The sequence below is a fragment of the Aotus nancymaae genome, unplaced genomic scaffold (assembly GCF_030222135.1).
Source record: "Aotus nancymaae isolate 86718 unplaced genomic scaffold, 86718_ANA_hifiasm-v0.15.2.pri h1tg000036l, whole genome shotgun sequence".
Classification (NCBI taxonomy): Eukaryota; Metazoa; Chordata; class Mammalia; order Primates; family Aotidae; genus Aotus; species Aotus nancymaae.
Genome location: NW_026988450.1, coordinates 6494013 through 6516100, shown reverse-complemented (window position 1 = coordinate 6516100; position 22088 = coordinate 6494013). Strand labels below are relative to the sequence as shown.

General features: G+C 48.9%; 1 protein-coding gene across 1 annotated transcript; it reads right to left on the bottom strand.

Moving 5' to 3' along the window:
* Positions 1–17588: 17588 nt before the first annotated feature.
* SOX17 (SRY-box transcription factor 17) lies at positions 17589–20524 on the bottom strand. The gene is made up of 2 exons (XM_012463617.2): positions 20019–20524; positions 17589–19405 (listed from the first exon to the last, which is right to left on the bottom strand). The coding sequence occupies exons 1-2, from the start codon at positions 20323–20325 to the stop codon at positions 18480–18482; spliced, it is 1233 nt and encodes a 410-aa protein (XP_012319040.1). The 5' UTR covers positions 20326–20524; the 3' UTR covers positions 17589–18479.
* Positions 20525–22088: the final 1564 nt, after the last annotated feature.

Genomic DNA, 22088 nt, shown 5'->3' with positions numbered 1-22088 from the left:
TGAATAATGAACACAGTACCCATTAGGAAGTGTTTCAGCCCTTGCTCCCCACCCTTCCCCATTTTCAAGTCCCCAGGGTTTATTGTTACCATCTTTATGTCCATGTGTCCCGAAAGTTTAGCTTCCACTTATAAGTAAGGACACGTGATATTTGGTTTTCTATTCCTGTGTTCATTTGCTTAGGATAATGGCCTCCAGCTGCAGCCATGTTGCTGTAAAGGACATGATTTTGTTCTTTTGGATGGCTGCATAGTATTCCATGGTGTGTGTGTACCACATTTCCTTCATCCAGTCCACCATTGATGGGAACCTAGATTGATTCCATGTGAAGACACCTTTGATATCCATTAATAGAGGTTGGCCAAATAAGCAACAGCACAGCCCTGAAATAGAATTACAGTGAAGCAGTTTAAAGAATGCAGTGCATCTATACAGTGGATCTTAAGTAGTAGCAAGCATCCTCTCTCAAATTTTTCTAAAAATAAAACAGCTAACCCTAAAAGCTCAGGCTCAGCCTAACACAATACCCAGTCCCCCTACACACAATAATTGATTCAATGATAGGCATATGATGTCCCCTGCATTTTTCTGGCTGGAGCTGGTGGAGGGCACACATCTTATCTAGTGATGAGGCTGGAAAGAGCGGTCCCAATGGATCCACAGCCCAAAGCAATGAAGCCAACAGGCCAAGAGAAGCTCAGAAGAGAAAAGAGGACTGTTCCACTTCTGGCCTGGCAAGAGCTCATGGGGTGACTTGACACTGCTCACCCCACAATCGACTGAGCTCACGTGTGCAGGGGGTGGGGCCCTGTGGCTTCCCCCTCCAACTTCCCCTTCCACTGAGGTCCACATCAACCCTACAAAGTTCAAGCCCTCCTTGGCGGTGTGTATGCTACCCACGGTGGAGTGCGCGGCTCTCCTGGAAACAGCCAAGACCTTGGACCTGGTTGGGGCTTTCAAAGGGCTGATTCAGGGATATGAGCATTACAAGAATTTCCAAGGGAGACACACCACTGGAGCTGGTGTTGAGGGCTCCCTGCAATGTGCAGAGCTTGGACATCTGTCCCACATCAGCCGTGGGGACCCCAACATCCTGCTGGGTGATGAGGAAACCAAAGTTGACCGTGCCAGGCACCAGTTTTTTGCTTTATGACTCCGTGTATCTTTGTTGATGTAGATTGTGTTCACTAGTGCTGCCATGCACATCCCCAACCCTTGATCAAAACACAAACCAAACACACTTCTATAGCCCAGCAGTATACGTATATATTATCCTTAGATGTTCAAAACAACAACAAAAAAAGGGAAAAGAAGAAGTCTGCCTGTCCTTTCGGTGGCTTAGTTACATAGCCATTACTTAATAGTCCAGTCAGAGTTGGGTTTCTTTCACATGCAAATAAAGAATCACGACAAACACGGTCCAGATGTAATATTATATAAAGGAATTCAAAGTACTAACTGTGGAAGATGTTTGTTTCTTACAATGGTGGTATGCTCTCACACTGTGTAATTTTGAACGTCTTTTTTTTTTTTTAAGACGGAGTCTTGCTCTGTCGCCCAGGCTGGAGTGCAGTGACACAATCTCTACCCACTGCAACTTCCGCCTCCCAGGTTCAAGCAATTCCCCAGCCTCAGCTTTTTGAGTAGCTGGGATTACAGGCTAATTTTTGAATTTTTAGTGGAGACGGGGTTTCACCATGTTGGCCAGGCTGGTCTTGAACTCCTGACCTCAGGTGATCCACCCACCTCGACCTCCCAAAGTGTTGGCATTACAGGCGTGAGCCACCGTGCCCCGCCTTGAATGTCTTATAGACTACATAATAAATAATTATAAGTTAAATGATTTCTGAAGAGGAAGACAGGCTGGGCATGGTGGATCATGCCTATAATCCCAGCATTTTGGGAGGCCAAGGCCGTCAGATCACTTGAGCCCAAAAGTTCCAGCCTTGCCAACATGATGAAGCTTGTGTCTACTATAAATACAAAAATTAACCAGGCGTGGTAGTGCATGCCTGTAGTCCCAGCTACTTAGGAGGCTGAGGCAGGAGAATCGCTTGAACCTGGGAGGCAGAGGTTGCAGTGAGCTGAGATCATGCCCCTGTGCTCCAGCCTGGGTGACAGAGTGAGACTCTATCTCAAAAAAAAGGAAGACAGATGTTTCAGGGAATGGAGAGCTGAACTCTGGTTCCTGATTTGATGTCTAAGAATCGAATTTGATGATCTTACCTAAACAAAGAAAAAAGAGAATTTGAGGAGAAGTGGCAGGGCTGGGAGAGAGGGGCAGTAGGGGCCATCGCACGACCTTCCGGAGTGCACAGACTTCCCCCGTGGAGAGTGGGCACCACGCAAAGTGGCCAGGCCCTAGTCATCTTGCCAGTGCACCACAGAGAAAACTGCCTTCCAGGTGAGGGCGCCTGAGCACAGAGCTGTGGGCTTGCCGCCCAGGATGGGAGTTGAGAGGGAAGTGGATGTGGAAATAACCAGCTGCAGCCTGTCTCCCAGGAAGGAGGCAGTATGGTGACCCCCAGCACCTTCTAAAGCATCCCATGTGACCCATGAGAAAGTTGGACCCTGCCACATAGGGGATCTTAATCCAGTAAATGACCTGCAGAGAAGCACCAGAGATAAGTATAGCAGTGGTCACCAGGTAGGTAAAATGACCTTTGTCCCTCTGTCTCTCCTTCCTCCACACCCCAGCCTAAAGTGCACGCAGCAGGAGCCTGCCTTCTTAGAGAGGGAGGAGAGAAGGGATATCTGTAAGGCGGGGTGTCACTCCTCCTCCAGGCTGGTAGATAGGGTCCCAGTTTAATCCTTTAGGGAGGGAATAGAAGGTTAAGATTTAAACTATGATTGAGGCTTTACAGCGAATTGACTCTTTTCATTCCTAGTTTTCATTTTTTTTTTTTTTTTTTTTTTTTTTGAGACGGAGTTTCGCTCTTGTTACCCAGGCTGGAGTGCAATGGCGCGATCTCGGCTCACCGCAACCTCCGCCTCCTGGGTTCAGGCAATTCTCCTGCCTCAGCCTCCTGAGTAGCTGGGATTACAGGCACGTGCCACCATGCCCAGCTAGTTTTTTGTATTTTTAGTAGAGACGGGGTTTCACCATGTTGACCGGGATGGTCTCGATCTCTTGACCTCGTGATCCACCCGCCTCGGCCTCCCAAAGTGCTGGGATTACAGGCTTGAGCCACCGCGCCCGGCCCGCATTCCTAGTTTTCAAATAAATACAGTTTGATTTTAACAAAAGTAACTAAAAAGTAACAAAACCTTCCCAAGGGATCATTAAAGAGCAAGGCAGGGAGTTTTAAGAGAACATAGCGAAAGCCATACGCTGAGACAAACAAAACTGTTTCGTGTTTCTACCCTAGTGAATTACGATTGCTCAGGAGGGTGGTCACTCGGAGGTTCAGGCTGCACTGCTGGGTACAGAACTGGGCTAGTGGGGCAGAAGCTCCTTCCCATCAGCTGCCCCCACAGCTCCCGTGGAAATATCAGGTGAGAGGAACTTCGGTACACAGCTCTCCTCCCAATACCATCCAGACAGGCCCTGTGCAAATATTTCCAATCCGTACAGTGACTCTGCAGGTAGTTATTTAATATAATCACTGGCATTTTACAGGGAGGAAACAGACCTTCTGGGGGTTGGGGCCCGGCCCCAGGTCACAGAGCTAGCTGGGGGGCTCTAAGAACATGAACCCAGGTCACCTGTGCAGCGCCCACCCTGCCCCAGTATGCCACTTGCAGGAACTCTCACCAGAGCCCCTCAGACACCCCTGTGCCCCTGCACTGGCCTCTCAGGCTGCTGACCAAGGCACCCAGAATGCGAGGCGCTTCCATCTCTCCTTGTCTGAGGAGGCCCTTTGCCCACCTTCGCTCATGGAGTTTTCAAGTCCTGCATCATGTTCCTTCCCACTGTTCGGACTCACTGATCCTTCTGCTTTCAAATCTTCAAATCTCAAGACCCTGAATCTAGTGCATTTGATGTGATCTTGGAGGGCCAGAGGAAGCTCTTCTCCGAGAACCCTGAAGTTAAAAAACAGCCTCCAGGCCGGCCTGAGGGAGGAAGCCGGGTGGATCAGCTAGAAAGCATGTTGACCCCAAGGGTCAGACAGAGGAGGGGCCCTGTGGGCAGCGGGAAGTGAAAACAGGGAGTGCCTGGAAGAGATTGTTCATGCATTCAGCCAGGGCCAAGCTGCATGAGTAACGGGAGTGGGTGTGCTGGCCCACGCTCTGTGTAACCGCACCTGGAGACTCCCCCACAGACCGAGCCCTTGTGCCCTTGGATGGTCCTGGCGTCTACGGTTCGGCAAAAGCCTGAGACTGCCCGGAAAGAAAAGCTTGGGGAAGGAAGGCAGAAAGCCCTATCCTCCTCTTTTTTGATTCCCCTGAGTGGAGTGTAGGGTCCACTTGGGAAGAGGAAGGCCTCTCTTCCTCTGCAAACATGGATGTCGCCGCCGCCGCTAGTAATGCACTTTCAAGAGAGAACTGACTCCACATTCACACCAGCATGGGCTGCAGAGGGTCTGAGGATGCTCCGGGCATTCATTGACTGGTGAACTCGGGTTCTGTCCTTGAAGGTCTTTGGGTGGCTCAGTCTCTCTCCAAGTAGGGGGCTTATCTTGCAGGGTCCGTGTGCCCTGTTTTGGGAGAGTATTGGACTTCTCTGGAGGAGGAGAGCTCCAGGAGGACCCCAGCACGCATGCTTCCAGCACCCCAGGCGCATCCCCCTTCTTCTAGTGGGAAATTCGGGGAAAGCCAGCCACTTTCTGTAGTCCCATTATATCTTGGGTCACATAGTGCTCCTCTTGACATTGGGTGTTTTCTTTGTGCTGTCAGATTGAGAGCCTGGCCGTAATTATCAGTAACCGGATAAGGGAAGGTTCTAGAGTCTTGGGGAGGGGAGAGGAAAGTCAAGTGTGGGAAGTCAGGCGTCCCTGGTCCAGGCTGAGCAGAACTGTAATTGACGCCAAATGAAATGGGGATTTGCCTCAAGGTGTCAATATGGAGCTGTTGGGCAGAATATTTTTTAATAATGATTTTTAAAGTTTAGCACTCCGTAATCAAGATCAATTAATTCTAACCGGAAGTTCTCAGGAGCGGTGCATTGTTGAAATCGCTTATCTGTAAAGCCTGCTATCAATTACAGAGTTGATAAGAGAGGCTTTCTAGATTGGCCGTGAGCTGATAGCAATAGTTCCACTGTTGCCTCTAGCAAAGTTTCTGAACTCTAGGTCTTTTACCCCTAAACAAAAAAAAACAAAACAAAACAAAAATCCAGCTTCCAGAAGGATGCGTAAGTCTTCCTTTTATCACTAGGAATCTCTGCCCTTTTTCTTCAGTATTTTCCTGTTTCTCCTGGGCTCTGTTTTGCATTTCAGTGCCTTATCCCTTGTGTTCTCTATTACCTCTGAGTGTGATCCATCAACCTACCCCTGGAACTTGCTAGAGGTGCAGAATCTTGGAATTTCATTTTAGCAAGATCCCCAGGAGGTCTGCATGCATATTCATTTAAGAGGTATTGTTCTGGACCAATCTGAAGTAGAAGTGCAGAGATGGTCTGAGATCCGGCATTTCTGGATGATCTCCCGCAATGCAAATGCCAGTGGTCCAAGGAGATTCCATATTTGGTATTTCCTTGTGCCGGCCAGTAGAAATAGCATCACTGCTCTAGCCTGCCCTCTTCCCTGGTTATCTGTTATGAATCCTTTTTTTCCCAGTGAAAGGAAAACAAGCTGATAGTAAATGAACTGCATTTGCTCACATAACTGAAGTAGTCTGAGGTTCAGTACTGTCACCTGGGATCCAGGTTCTCTGTGTCCTTGCTTTCCCTCCCACCACGATGGCTTTGTGTCCATTCTCCACTGGTAGTCTCGTGGCCCAATGCTCAAGAAAATGGCTGTGTTGGTTATAGACTGTCAGCCCCACTGTGTCCAAGGAGGGCTGCCTCCAGTCACTACCCCCAACTTTTTTTTTTTTTTTTTTTTTTTGGGATAGAGTCTCTCTCTGTCGCCCAGGCTGGAGTGCAGTGACAGGATCTCGGCTCACTGCAACTTCTGCCTCCCCGGTTCAAGCGATTCTCCTGCCTCAGTCTCCTGAGTAGCTGGGATAACAGGCATGTGCTGCCACGCTCTGCTAATTTTTGTATTTTTAGTAGAGATGGGGTTTCTCCATGTTGGTTAGGCTGGTCTCAAACTCCTGACCTCAGATGATCCACCCGCCTCTGAGTCACATCTCTCCTTTAACTCTATAACAAGGGTGGGGGGTGTGGGGGGGAATAGGCAATGCTGACAAGCTTGAGACCTGCAAGGCTCACCCCAGTGACCTCCATCCAGACCTCCTGGCTGACAGTGCCGGAAGGGCAAGTTCCCCAAAGGAAAACAAAAGCTCTGCTGGGGAGACAGCAACAATTGCCACCATCACATCCCATCTGAGAGCACAAAAAGGGAGCTCTGTCCCCAGTTCTTAAAATGCAATACAGTGCTGGTCTTGTGGGTATTACAGTATTTCATTTCAAAATTTATTTAACAAGAATCCAGGGAATAGAGCTACACCTTTAATCACAAACATGCTTCCTGAAAAACCGACTTTAGAAATCCTCTACAAAAATCATTCACCCTACATCCACATCCCTGATTCCAGGGAAAAGCTCTCAGACATTACAGAGCTCTTTTGAAAACCATAGCTAATTTTTGGTCTGAAAGTAGCCAAGCTCATTCAAAGTCCTAAGTAAGCAGTATGAAAAATAGCAAGATATACACTCTATGTTTATCATGGAGAATGGCATTTATTAATCCATTTTACTAGCTCATTCCACAAGTACTAATCTACCCCAGTCTTTGAAAAGGCCTCCTCAGAAACTAGTATTTCAAACTTCTCACATTTAAGGGGCAAAACACAAGCTCCTAAGAGGGTGTCACTCAATCTTTCTAAGAAGTGATGTCAGCCAGAGAAAGTAGGGAAGGAACCTTCCACCCGAGAATGTTGTATTGTTATTCATTTTTACTTGGGTCCCCACCTGGGCCATAAAGTTCTTGAGGATGAGAAAAGCAGAAGCTAAGGTTCTGTCCTCCCATCCCTGACACTCCACACCGATAGCATGGTGGTCCATTTTATTCACTTCATTCTCAGATGCTCTGCTAACACCCTCCCACGAAGCTGCTTATAGGAAAGCCTGGCCCTTTCCACCTGGGTGCCCCCCGGAATATGCCCTCTCCCTGCCCTCTCCCGGTGCCTGTGTCCACAGACCTCAGGTCCTCTGGTTTGGAGGTTTGGCCAGGAAATCAGGTAGGCAACAGGATTTTCTCCAGGATTTAGTTCCTGGTCCCATCCTTCGGGGCCATAATCAGCAGTTGTTTTGCTCGACTTCCCAAGGTCAGAGCTCCTGGCTGGCAGGTCTCCTAAAGCTAAGGTCACTGTGGGCTCCAGGGACTGCTTTGCCATCATCCCAGTCAGGCCTAATAAGTGGAGCTTTGAGTGCCTGGAGCCCAGGATGCTTCCAGTCCCGAGATGGATTCACGTGAATAGACCATTTATGATCTTTCTCCAGGCCCCCTTTAAGTACGTTAGCTGCTTCCTGCGGGGCCTTGACACACACACACTCTTCAGTTAATTTTGCAGAATACAAAATCTACATACACACGTAATTTTTTAAGGAAAACTTTATTTTTCAAATGTACAAGATGTCAATAACCAAGAACTTTAGAAATAATGACTTAAAATGCAGAAGATACTAAATAATTGTTAGTAAAATGTTTAAAACTAGTTGGCAGAAGGTAACTTTTGGAGGAACAAAAGCAGTTTCTGCCACTGCCCATTAATTTTCCACTTTTAAAATAATCAAACTTTAATGCAAAAAATAATGTGCATAAGTAGAAAACGGAAATAGATTGATTTTGCATATGCTTAAGCAGAGCACATTTTTCATTGCCTCCTTTGATACGTTAACAATATTAAACACTGTCCTTACCGAAAAGTTCCTTCTGAGAAAGACAGGCTTAGTAATACATGGTAAACTAGTAACGCAACTCAGAGGAACTGGCGTTAAAGTCGGCGCCCGCGCCTGGACTGTTCCCAGCAGACTCGGCGGGCTGCCTGGGGTCCGCGCCGTCCCGCAGGTCGAGTATCCGGAGGGGCGACCGCTGCCCCGGCGCGCCGGGTGCTGTCGCGGTGGCTGCATCTGCAAGCCGCGCTCGCCGCCCGCCTCGGGCGAGACCATCGCCCACAGTTCGCGGGCACTGCGCCGGGGGGCGCCAGTAGGCCCGGCAATGCGGGGACCGAGGGCTTGCAGAGGAGATCTGCGCTTAGCTGCAGGTGCCGGGCAGGCCCCGGGCATCTCGGGGCGAGGGAGGCGGGGTCCGGCTCCACGCGGTCACGCGGGGACGTAGGGCGTGGGCGGCAGCGGCGGTGGAGCGGGAGCGCGCCCGGAGCCACGTGCGGCGCAGCGACGAGCACTCGGGGAAGGGCAAGCCCAGGCCTCCCAGGGGTTGGGGGCCGGTTCTGGTCGCTGGCCTGGCCCCCCAAGAACCCCGCGCTGCGCCGCCTCCCCGAGGAAGGCAGCTCCTCCGCCCCTGCCCACCTCGCTGGGCACCCAGTCGCTTCCCAAACTCACAAAGCTCCGACATCTCCCAAGAGGGCAGCAAGCTGGCAGAGAGGCGCCCCACACACTTTATCACCCAGGCGAGCACAGTGTGAGAGGGGAGGTACACATTAACCATCGTGCCAGAGCAGGGAGCCCGTCAGCCTACGATTATCGGGGCAGATCTCACCTCCGGGACAGAATCAGCTTCTCAGGTCTCAGCCTTCTGACAGGAGGGTCCCGGAAATGCCAACAAGCCATCCACGCAGGCCAGCACCTGCCCCGGTAAGCAGGCAACGGAGGGACAATTCTCCAGGAGGAAGTAACCCGAACAGAGGTTTCTATGCACCTCTCTCTGCCAGCACCCCTGAGGCACAGAAAGCACCCATCTTGTAAAAATATTGCACTTATGATGTGCACAATTTTTGCCCCTTATGGAGTGAAACGTGCTGCCAGTGAGTCCTCTACGATTAAGTACAGGTACTATCTGTTCTGTGCATAAACTCAGTTTGTGCATGCGTGAGGGGCCTCGGGGCTCAGGATTGTACATGACGTAAAGGATTAAGTCACAAACTGACAATGGACGGGAGACGGGACAAGTGGAGCTGACCCCACGGAAGAGTGGAGAAGGCCATCAACCGGGAAATCGAAGTCCATCTTCTAGGAATACAAGACCACCAGATGTATACTGTTAACTGAAAAAGCAAGTTTCAGAATAATAGGAAAATGTGATCCCATGGGGGTTGGGGAAGAAATTCCTTTATATGACTGTAGATAGAAAATGTGTGCAAGGGAACACAGGACATAGTAAGCAATTAGGATGTCTAAAGTTGGCACTGGGGCAGGGAAACTTTTCTATTCAAATGCTGTTTACATTTTTATGAAATAAGTAAATTTTAAATAAAGCTATGATGCAGAAGATAAAGGGTTTTACACTGGTTTGATTAAAATAAACTCTGGCCATTTTACTCCTTCTCTTAAAAGGAAAAAACAGCCCGGGTGCGGTGGCTAACACCGTAATCCCAACACTTTGGGAGGCCAAGGCGGATGGATCACTTGAGGTCAAGGGTTCGAGAGCAGTCTGACCAATATAGCCAAACCCCGTCTCTACTAAATAAATAAATCTCTCTCACTAAAACAATTGGGAGGGGGTGGCGCGCGCCTGTAATCCCACCTACTGGGGAGGCTGGGGCAGGAGAATCGCTTGAACTCGGGAGGCAGAGGTTGCAATGAGTCGACATAGGCTCCGTACTCTAGCCTGGGCCACAGAGCTAAACTCCATCTCAAACAATAAACAAACAAACTCTGGCCACGTTATTCTTTCTCTTAAAAGCAAAATAGACCGGGCACGGTGGCGGACGCCTGTAATCCCAGTACTTTGGGAGGCAGAGGTAGGAGGATCGCTTGAACCCAGGAGGTCGAGGTTGTAGTAAGCTGGGATGCACCACTGCACTCCAGCTTGGGCAACAGAATGAGACCCTATCTCAAAAAACAAACAAACAGAAAAGTCGCTCCCTATTAACGTCAAAAGACCTACAGGTAGAGGCCACACTCTCCAAAACTTCAGCAACAAAAAGAGATCAAGATTGCAACCTGGGGCCAGGCGCGGCGACTCACGCCTGTAATCCCAGTTCTTTGGGAGGCCGAGGCGGGCGGATTACCTGAGGTCCGGAGTTCGAGACCATCCTGACCAACATCGAGAAACCCCGTCTCTACTTAAAATACAAAATTAGCCAGGCGTGGTGGTGCATGTCTGCAATTTCAGCTGCTCGGGAGGCTGAGGCAGGAGAATAGCTTGAACCCGGGAGGTGGAGGTTGCGGAGACCCAAGACCACGCCATTGCACTCCAGCCTGGGCAACAAGAGGTAAGCAAAACTCCTTCTTTAAAAAAGATTGCAACCTGGCTAGCATGAAATTCTAAAGCTTAAGGCTTTTCCTGAAAGACTGTTAAATGTATTTCCATCTCCATTTGTGGCGAGAAGTTTGAATCTGTAATAAGTCAGCACCCATCTCTCAATTCCTTACTCGATAAATGAAAAAGGAATACAACTTTTTTTTCTTTTAACCTGGAATAGGGGCATTCTTTTTAACTTGAAATAGGGTTGTTTTGTTTTGTTTTTGCAGAACCTGGCCTGATTAGGAGGCACATTAAAACCTTTCTCCCAAGACTGCAAAATTTTGTGTATCATTTATACCTGGAGATAATTAACAATTTGGTTTTAACTTTTTATTTAATGTCATCTCCAGCCCCTAAGACGATTCTGCACTTGCCGATCAAGTTCCACTAAAGGGAAACAGTAAATATGAGAATCACTAGATGCGAGAGAGCTCTCGGAGGTACAGCCACCGATCGGCTAGTGCGGATGTTCGCCGAGCCCAGCGTCTCCCCGCGCAGAAGCCCAGCCCTCCCACGTCCGGGGTTCCCGGCGCCTCGGTTCCCCGCGCTCCGCCTCCCCCGGCGTCGGGCGCAGCTGGGCGTCAAGCTGGGCGGGGGTCCCTTGCCAGCTTCTGGCGCTCGACCTTCGCCCCACCTGGAAGGCGCCGGATGCGAGACTCGCCCTTGGCTCTGCCCGCCGCCCCGGCCGGCGTTCAGATGCTTGCCGGCGCCTCGACCTTCACCTTCAAGTCCCGGAGGGACCTCGGCGACTCGGCCCGGAGACAGGGGCCCAGCCCGGCAGTCACCGCGGGCAGCACGCTCGGGGTCTGACTCTGGTCGTCACTGGCGTATCCTGCATCCGGGCTGCTCTTGGCGCTCCAGGCCTGTCCCGAGTCCCGCAACTCTCCGCCGGACGCGCAGCCTCCCCCGACCCGGCGGAGGGGGTAGGGATGTAGGCACTGAGATGGCCTGAGGGCTGCGCGGGTCTTCCAGGCCGAACCCGCCATCCGCGTTTCGGGCCAGTCCCAGCCCACGGCGTAGCCAGCACCACCACCGGCCCAGCGACACTGCGGGCGCGCCGGGGCGCGGAGCCTCTTCTGAGACCAACCCGCCCGCGGAGAACCTGGGCTCCCGCCGCCGGGCTCCACCTGTACCGCGGAGAACTCAGGCGCAGAGCATCGCCAGATCCCCACCTGGCAGCGGGCGGCTACAGGGTTTGAATTTCCCCTTCACAGGAAAGAACGTGCCGAGGCCCAAACCCCTTCCCCTTTCCTCCTCGGAGGAAAGGTCGCGCTGGGACCTTCCGAAGCTCGGCGCGGCAGGCGGGCTCCTGAACCGGTGCACCGCGAGGCCGCGTTCTCACCTTCGAGTCACCGTGGCTTAGGCCGAGTTCACGAGCACTTTCTTCTAGCGCCAGGGGGACCGCGGCACTAAGCCAAGAGCTCAAAACTCCTCGAAGCGGGTGCGCGACGTCGCAGTCTCGTCTTGGGGACAGCTGTGGTCACGCGGGTGGGGCCCTCGCTGGCCGAGTTCTCCTCGCCCCACTTCCCGCCTTTCTCCCAGCACCATCAGACCTATGATCTCTTACTTTTTAAGTTAAAGTGAATCCAGAGCCTTGTTAATGCGCCCTAATTAGCAGCGGAAGCAAAGTCTAGCGCTTCTTAGGCCCGCGCGGGAGGTACTCCCGCAGCCCGCCTGGAACCTGAGGGCAGGAGGGTGCGGGGAACCGGGCTGCCACTGCACCTAAGGCTAGCCCCTTTTATAAGATTTAGGTAAACGAATTCTCTTTCCTAGTGGATGTAAGAAGTAAGTGAATTTAAAGTCACAACCATGGCCGCAAGTGGCCCCAATTTGTCCGGGATTGATCATGATGTAGTGTGTGTGTGTGTGTGTGTGTGTGTGTACCTTTTCATATGATGCGTGCATCAATATTCCGTGTGCTGCCTCTCACCCCAATCTGTTTTTAAAAATCCATCTCCGCCGAAGAGGGGAGCAGTGCTTCAGGGAAGGGTGGGGGCACGGATGTCTTCACCTTTCCCACTTAGGAATCAAGACTTCCCGCCTTTGCGATGAAACAAGAAAACGGTATGTAGTCCTGGACTTTAAAAGGCAGTAACAGAAGTGGAAATAAAGATGTAACCATATTCCAAGGAAGAGCGGGGCAGGAAATTCTTAGCTGTCGTAGCAGAAAGTAAATGTCTAAAACTCGTAAGTCTAAAATTAGCCATGCAGGCATATTAATTAATTAACCACTAGACAAGCAGAATTATCAGTGTAGGCAATGCCCGGTGGGGGGGACGCGGGGGAAAGGATTGATTCTGACCTGTGGAAAGGGATTGGGGAGAGATGAAAACTTCTGACAACTCTGTGCATATTACAAGCCTATCTGCCATGTTGTTTGAGTTTTTGTAAGCATGTGAATCATTTACATTTTTAAAATTATTTTTAAATGAATAAAACTATAAGTTGTCTATACCCACAGTCTCTTTATTGAAACTACAAACCTGAATTTTTATTTTCTATTTCTTCTTCGTGTAATTTCAGTATGCTTTTTCAGGTCGATATTATTGGTGCACTTGTGTGCACCTCTGATCCTTGCTATTGTATTCAAATATCCAAATATTTATTTTAAAAAGCAGAAGAATCCACTATATAGGGGGCAGCTATAAAATTGCTCCTTCCATTTTGCTGGTGTCTACTAATTATCTTCCTGTCGGTCCATCCACATCCATCAGTTCATAGAAATAACTTCTGAGGACTGAGGAATTTAAAAGCCTGGAGATCGTGTTTCAGTATTACCTGGAACTACTGGAAGCCAGAATCTTTTCTTAATTTGCTGTTTTCTCCATTACACTCTGCTTATTTATCCTCAAGAATTCAGACTCTGTTCAGTTCTCAAAAAGTAAATGGCATGGAAATATGACTCAGGGCTTAAGAAACCATACTGTGGGAGGAGGGACTAACAGAAAGATAAATCTTGGCAAACTTGCTATTGCATTCATTATGTCCCAATTAACTGTCCCTTTTATAAAGATCTTAAGATTTTCATGCAAAATGGGAGTTCCTATAGACATTATTATATACAAAGTCCTCCAACTGACAATTATTTTTCTCTCATTTTATAATCAAAGAGACTGAGCTGTCCAAGGCACAAAGTAAGACACAGATGCCGTGTCTCCAGCAAGCAATCTTACAAGGCTGTAAAATTCCCATTCCACTTAAGGAAAGCACGGGTGTGTGTGTGTAGTGGGTGGGGGGGGGCGGTGTAAGTTACTGTTGTTTTTTCTTTCCCAATGGAAGAATGAAATTAAATACCCCAAGTCAGCTTAGATAGAGATACGTAAAATCAAAAGATAAGGAAGTGGGAGAGAGATCACTTTCTGTGGCACCAAAGACTTCCTTCAGCATAATCTCATCTAATCCCTACAACAATTCAGTGAAGCTTTCAGTCATTATCCAGAGTCAACTTTGGCAAAAGTTTTACAGTCACCCCTGCTTTTTACAGATGAGCCAGATGGAGGGCAGAAATGGTCGGTGATGTCTCCAAACTCACAAAGCTAAGTTTCTGAGCCAGACTGCAGAGACTTTTCTTCCTCCAGAGGACAGACACTGCTGGCTTTGCATCATAGAGCTATTCTCTAGTCCTTGCTCCAGTAGTTTACAGTTTAGGGTTAAAATTTCATGTCCAGATACATTATTTAAGAGAAAGGAATAATAGCTACCAGGTGACTGTCTCAAAGAGAAAAGACAGGCAAAGCAGGTACTCTTGAGTTCCCTTGGGGCTTCCCAAGAGAAAACTGGGGTACCACCTACCAAGTTACTCAGTTTTCTGAGCACCTACCTGTGCCAAGTCAGGTAACAGGGAAAATGAGACAGTCCCCACCTGAGAGCAGAAAACCGCTGGGCTTAACTGCACAGGCACCACAGCTCTTTTCCTTGCTTAACATTTATCAGGCTTATGGGTGGGCACTGACTCACAGAAGTAGGATCCACAGCACGGCTACTGATGTTTAAATTTTTTTCATATCTGAACCTCCACCAAGAGAGTGTCCTCACAAGATCATCTTTTTCAACATCAATTTGGGGAATACTTGTTAGGAGGTCAACTTTGGCAAAATGTTTAAGACTTTGATTCAAGTGGAAATAAGATTGTCAAAGCCAAAATTTCTTCAGCAAGAAGAGATTTTTAAAGTATTTTATTGGATCTGAGCTACAGAGAAACTTTTTCACTAAAGAACATCACTATTATCACAACTTATTTAGCACTTGCTGTGTACTAGGTGCTGCACTAAGACATTTTAGTTTCCAGTATCTTGAACCAAGCTGGGAGAAATAGCAGTGGTGAGGGTCCAGTTTTTGTATATGGAGGATTGTGCTAACTGAATTATCCCCATAAAGCTGCTTGATAATTCTGAAGAAAGCTCACAGCCACCCTCTCATTAGAAAGAGGGTAGGGATAAGTGTTATAGTGAAAAACTGAGATGCTGCTGGATCCCAGGCCACAGGACCTAAAGAAATACTCTGTCCATTAGGAGCCTACCCTATGGAGGAACTTGAGCCTACTCCACATGGGGACTGGGTAGGAAGATCAGTGCCATTTTTCTTCAGATGAGTATTGTGGACCCAGAAGGAAGCACCTTGTAAGCAGGAAAAATAAATTTGTGCTGAAATAATGGATGTAAAATACTTCTCCCTGTCCACTATTGTCAAAACAAATCAAAGAGGAACAGGGAGAGGAAGGGAATGTTGAACGTCTATTATGTGACAGCCACAATACTAAAAACAAAATGAAATGGGACATTTTAAAATGTTAGGCTGAGATGATGTCTTTTGGTTCATTGTACCCGTTTCATTTCATCTGAATTCCTTTGGCTCGTACGTGCTTTTCCTAATATCAGTACAAATTCAAGCTGGTATCTTGTGTAGCGTGATTCAAACTAAAGGTACAATCATCTACTGATAAGAATAATAAGTAAATTGTTTCATTGTAGCATTATCTCTTAGCAGCTTGTATAAGTAATTTACAAGTTTTTCTGTAACTTATCAGACCCACCCAGTAGCTTTAACAGAGATGCAGTCGGTGTTCTCATGGGGGAAAAATACTCTTCCTAAAGGCTCTGGATGCACATTCTATACTGGCATCAAGTCTGGCTATCTTAGCTTATAAAAGAGCTGGGTTCTTACCTCCTAATGTAATTCTAAAGCACCAAAAGTAGACATGGGGAGAAAAGCAACGTATCCTTTATGTATATTTGTCTCCAAAATAAAACAGTAAAAACTTGAGATAGATTTAATGTTTTGTTTCCAAAAATCACTAGCTGGTACCTATGGTCACTTCATCTGAATCTACTTGAGGAAACGGGGGTCTACGTACTTGGTGATGCCATGGGGGTATCCAGCACTTGGTGATGTCACAGAGGAGATTAATGCATTTGGTGATGTCATGGGGGGGGGTCTGTGCCCTTGGTGATGACATAGAGTTGTCCAACAGAAGTTTTACATTCTGTCGTTCACTTTAAAACTATAATGGTCTTTAATGGCCCCCAAAGCTCTGTTTCTACTTTTGCCACCAGGGCCCACATCCCTGTACTTTAAAATGAGAAAAGGTTTAAGGATACCAACTATTTTGATACTTTTTTTTGGTAACTTGAAACTACCAAAAAAAATAGAAGGAATAAGACCTAGTATGTGATAGCACAACAGGGTGACTATAGTCAATATAATTTAATTGTACATTTTTAAATAACTAAGAGTATAAGTGGATTGTAACACAAAGGATAAATGCTGGAGGGAATGAATACTGCATTTTACATAATGTGATTATTACACATTGCATACCCGTATCAAAACATTTCATGTACCCCATAAATATACTACGTATCCATAAAAATTAAGAATTAAAAAAAAAATCACTAGCTGCTACCTGCAGTCACTTGATCTGAGTGCTTGAGGAAAGAGAAATAATTGGCTTGATGCCTCTACCCCAAAAAATTCTTTGTGAAGACTGATCCCTCCATCCATGTAAATGCATGGACGTTACCTCAGCAATTTTAGCTCTTACTGCTTTTCCACTGGCATTTGGTGAGTAGTTAAGAATGTAATTTAATAGGACTTTAGATCCTTCCCCTAAGAACTTTTTTCTTTCTCTTTTTTGTACTTATCTTAATATTAAGAGGTGGCAGCCAATGTACAGCTGAGTTTCCTTGGGCTGAGTATGATGAAAATGCCAAGTGTAATCTGAGCACGGCCCTGAACTTGGGCTGGTAGCTCTTTGGCCCACTTTATCTACTGGGAACTCTCCGGACACCCTGGGGAAGGAGCTCAGGCTGGAAGCAGGAAACAACTCAACTGAGTTGAGTTAGAAAGAATTTCACCTTTTTAAAGGAAGGCTGTTATGCCTAACAAAATAGACTTACCTTTCCTCATTGAAACTGTCTATCCTTCACTTTCCAGGAATCCCTTCAGAAAAACATATTCCATGCCTTTTTCAGAACAGTCCAGCCAATCATTTCGGCTCAGACATCTCTCCCATGTAAATGCTTAAAGCTGTCCTCCAAGCTTTTCCTTTTTCTATAGCACTTGCTGGTTAGGTTAATTATAGTTTCTCACCACCAGATTTAAATTCTCCCAGTGCCCATGAATACACCCTGGTCCAGAGGAAATCAGGGAAGAAATATGTCATAAGAACTTGTAATACAAGCCTTCATATACATGGCGGGGAGGGCCTAATGCCTCCTTTTCTCACTTGAAAAAGGGGAAGAATAGCACTTAAGTCTGCAGGCTTGCTGAGGCTCAAAAGCTGTTCAGAAAGGCATTGAACAAACATCTGGCACAGGAAATGCCCATTATAAGTCACCCGTTTCCATTTATGTCTCAATCTCTAAAATGTGGCAAGATGTGTCACAGGAATTAGCATGGCAGATTACAGGGGCTGATCCCCATCTTTTACTCACAACCCTGTTAACTGTGTCTTCCTGATAAGGTAATGATGGTGATACGACAGGGGCCATGGTAGCTTTAGCTGAATTTTAAGACACTACACACCAACCATTCACGGATTCTGCCCCGACTTTGTGCAGTCATCCATGTGTGTATTAAATATAAAAACAAAAAAAATACTCAAATTAAATGCTAAAGTGTATTAAATGTTTTAATGCAAATTTTATTTTGATTTGTTTCTGTGACTCCTTTATTTTAAACCCAGCAACACCACTTCCCAAGGTGTGAAAATGTGAAGATTAAAGGCAAACTCAATGTTGAGTGTAAAGAGATGACATAACACAGATATAAAAAACACCCGAAAAGCCTCTGTAGGCAGGTCAAGGTTATGATTCAACAATTAGAAAATCAAAATTACTTGGACATCCCCTTCTAGTTTAAGTGATATTCTGGAATTGAAAATATTAACCATTAGTTTTAGAAACTAAGATTACTTGAAGTAGGCTCATTCCAGGATGCTTTTCTTTTTTCCTTCCCCGAAACAATTACATCAAACTTAGATATTCTCATGTTTATTTTTAGAGATACTCCGTGAAGGCATTTATGTTCACCCTTTTTAAGAGAATGAGAAATTTACATTAATAACATTTAACATTGATCTTAAAAACTGGTTTTTTTTTTAATAAGACTAGTGTGACAGAGGTACCTGTAGAGCGAAAAAGCAGGATTCTAGATCTTGTTTTTAGAAGACTGAAAAAAAAAAAACACACTCGGGACAACATTTCTTTGATCAATAAACTTTCAGGAAATGGAGGAAGCTGTTCTGGGACACATTCAAAGCTGGTTAACTTGAACTTGGAAATAGGCTTTTGACAATGCAACCATGGGAAACAAATCTCTGAACAAATTTTAAATGAAATCTCACCCCCCTCCCAAAGTGGCAGACAAAATAAATTACCATAAATTATATGCCAAGACACCTTTAAAAAACAACAACAAAAAAGCCCATGAGGCTGAGGATTTCCTTAGCTTTCCAGGAAGTGTGTAACACTGCTTCTGGCCTGCAGGCTGGGGCGGATCGGGGACCTGTCACACATCAGGATAGTTGCAGTAATACACCGCGGAGCTGGCGTCGGACACCACGGAGGAAATGGCCCCGTGGCTGTCGGGGAGAGTCACACTCGAGTCATGCCCCTGGTAGGGGAGGCCCATCTCGGGCTTGCACACGAAGTGCAGATACTGTTCAAATTCCGTGCGGTCCACCTCCCCGAGGAGCTCGGCGGGCTGGCTGGGGTCCGTGCCGTCCCGGCAGGGCAGTGCCTCCGGAGGGGGTGACGGCTGCCCGGGGCCCGGGGGGTGGTGCTGGTGCTGCGGCTGCGGCTGCATCTGGAAGCCGCGGCCCCCGCCTGCCCCGGGCGAGGCCATCGCGCCGTAGTACATGTGCAGGGCGCTGGGGGGCGCCAGGAGGCCCGGCATTGAAGGACCCGCGGGCTCCGGGCCGAGTCGGGGGTGCATGGGGCCGGCAGGAGGCTCCGGGGGCCCAGCGTAGTCCGAGACCTGCGCGTAGCTGTAGGCGCCGGCCGCCGGGCAGTCCCCCGGCATCGGGGCGGCGAAGAAGGCCGGGTCCGGGTCCACGCCGTCCAGCGGGGACGTGTCGGGCGTGGGCAACGGGTAGCCGTCGAGCGGGGACGCGCCCAGACCCTGGCAATCGCGGTAGTGGCCGCCCATGTGAGGGGGCAGCAGCGGCGGGCCGGTGGGGAAGCCCTGCTCGGGGAACGGCAGGCCCAAGCCGTCCATCGCCACGCGGCCGCCCTCGGGGCCCAGCGCCGCCGCCTGCGGCTCGGCCAGGCCGTGCAGGAAGCCGCCCTCCACCCGCTTCAGACGTTTCACCTGCTTGCGCCGCCGCGGCCGGTACTTGTAGTTGGGGTGGTCCTGCATGTGCTGCACGCGCAGCCGCTCGGCCTCCTCCACGAAGGGCCGCTTCTCCGCCAGCGTCAGCGCCTTCCACGACTTGCCTGAGCGGTCGAAGGAAGCGGGAGAGGGGCGCAGGGCTTACCGGCTGCGCTCCGGCTCCGGCTCCAGGCCCCACCTGGCCCCACCCGGCCCCACCTCTCCCCTTCCACCTCGAATTGAGCAACTCCGGTCAAGTGAAAGAGGGAGTCCTGGGACTCGGAGGCCGAGCCCTTGGGGAAGACCCGTCTTCTAAAGGCACCCCTTTCTTTTGGTCTCCTGGAAGCGCTTTCCGCCCTCCCATCAGTGAGTCGTTCGAAAAACGCAAAAGGACACCTAGGTAGAGAAGGGTCGAGGGAGGGACACCTGGCCCAATTCAGAGCCAGGGTGCTCTCGCGCCGCCCGTAGGTGCCAGGAAGCCGCCTTCCCAGAGCCGTGGGACCCGCGTCCCCGGCCAACTGGGGAATCCGGGCGCCGCAGAGCAAGGCGCAGAGCTGCTTTGGAGGGTCGGAGAGCGGGAACCGGGAAGGGAATGCAGGGCCTTAGGAAGGACGTGGCCGCTGCACACTCCTGGTCTCGGGCGTCAGGCTCGCAAAGAACACGGTTTAGGGCTCAAGAAAGCCGCCTAGTGATTTACGCCAGCGCGCCTGGCCACCTGGGTCCCCGACCCGGACTCACCCAGCATCTTGCTCAGCTCGGCGTTGTGCAGGTCGGGGTTCTGCTGCGCCAGCCGCTTGCGCTCGTCCTTAGCCCACACCATAAAAGCGTTCATCGGCCGCCGGATACGGGACTCGCCCTTGGCTCGGCCAGCGGCCCCGGCTGGAGCTCCGCTGCTCGCCGGCGCCTCGCCCTTCACCTTCATGTCCCCGATGGGGCTCAGCGACTCGGCCCAGGGGCAGGGGCCCAGCCCCGCCATCACCGCGGGCAGCGCGCTCCGGGTCTGGCTCTGGTCGTCACTGGCGTATCCCGCATCCGGGCTGCTCATGGCGCTCCAGGCCTGACCCGCTCCCCGCAATCCTCCGCCGGACGCGCCGCCTCCCCCGACCCGGGGGAGGGAGTAGGGAGTGAGGTACGGAGGTGCCCTGAGGGCTGCGTGGGTCTCCCGGCCCGAAGCCGCCGCCGGCGTTCTAGCCTGTCGCGGTATACTGCGTAGCCAGAGCCCCCAGCCGGCCTACTAACACTGCGGGCGCCCCTGGGCCGCGGGGCTTTTTCTGCACAGATGTGGCCAATGGAGCGGCGAGGGCGGGCCGGTCCGGCGTTGTTAGGCCCACGCCCAGCCCGTGGTCCGAGTCCTAAGTCCCAGTCCAACCCCACGCCCGCCCCTTGCCCCTCCCCCGAACCCGCGCCCAGGGCTACACCTGCCCCCGAGAAAACTAGCGGGAGCCGGGCTCTGGCGCCGGTCCTCTCCCTCCGGGGTTAGGGAGACTCCTGAAAAGCCATCTGGAAGGGCTGATTTTACCTTGGAATAGACGTACTTGCCCAAGGTCGTTTAGACTAACATACTGAACGTCCACTCTATTCTCTTTAAAGCACATCTTTGTAGAAGCCGAGGGTGCTTCAGTGGTAGGTGACCTAGTTTACTTCAAGGAAATGCACGGGCATCTTCTTCAAATGTGTTTTCTCGAATGCGACAGACAGCGTTAATAATAAATTTAAAAATACAATTTCACCACTAAGGACTCATCTTGGCTGTGTTATACTCAAAATGCTGTGTCCAAGATAAATCCTAATTTTCTAAAGCAAGATTTAATGTGGAACGACGTTCTGTATGCAATATTCCATCACTCTGAAGAATTTAAAGCATTTACTCATGACAAACCAACCAGTTTTTATGTGTATCTTATACACATCATGTGCAAATGTCTGAAAGTGAAAATTTGTACATGATATATATAATAAGATACGCATAACAAAACTGGTTGTCATGTATTCAGTAAGAGGTGAGCCTTAATACTGATTTCTAAAATGTAAACAGTGGCAATATTTGTCTAAATGTCCGAGATTGTTAGTGGGGAGAGAACGATCTTTTTTAGCTGCAAAGTAACTGTAGCTCTTAGAGTCAGTTCAAGGTGGTTATTCTGGCAGATAATTAGATTTGTATACGTTTGTTTAGACTGGAATGAAATCTGAATGACTATTAAACTTGTGTTTGGATCTGGGAAAAAAAGTTTTCAGTGGGATTTTTAAAACAAGCCCTTATGCAGAGCTAAGAAATGACATAGCATGCCACTGCTATTCTTAGCGCCCCTCCGGCATTGGCAAATGAGTGTATCCTCATAATAACCTTGAGGTAGACTCTATTATATCTTACAGGAGAGGCAACTGAGGCAGAGAAGTTACTGAGACTACAGCTTTGAGAGGGTGGAATTCACACCCAGCAGTCTGCTTTCAGAGTTGGAGCTCTTAATCACTAAATCAGGCTGTTATGTTTGTGTATTTGCGTTGTTTTTTGAGGGTCACTAACATAGCCATTCCTGCATAATTAAGATAACTTTGCAAAGAAATCAATATATCAATCTCCAAAACAGATTTTCTTTTTTACAAAAGCGTGATCAAAAAGTAGAGCTTACACCTGGAATCTAAGAGGTACAATGCTGCCGCTTTGAGCATGGTACTACAGCAACAAAGTCGTCTGTCCAGTCTCGCTTATTAGTGGCATCCATAAAAATACAGAACTTTTGCAAACTCCCGGCCTTCAGTTTGTCTGGCATTGCTTTTTCTCAAAAGAACTCTTGCACAATTGTTTTA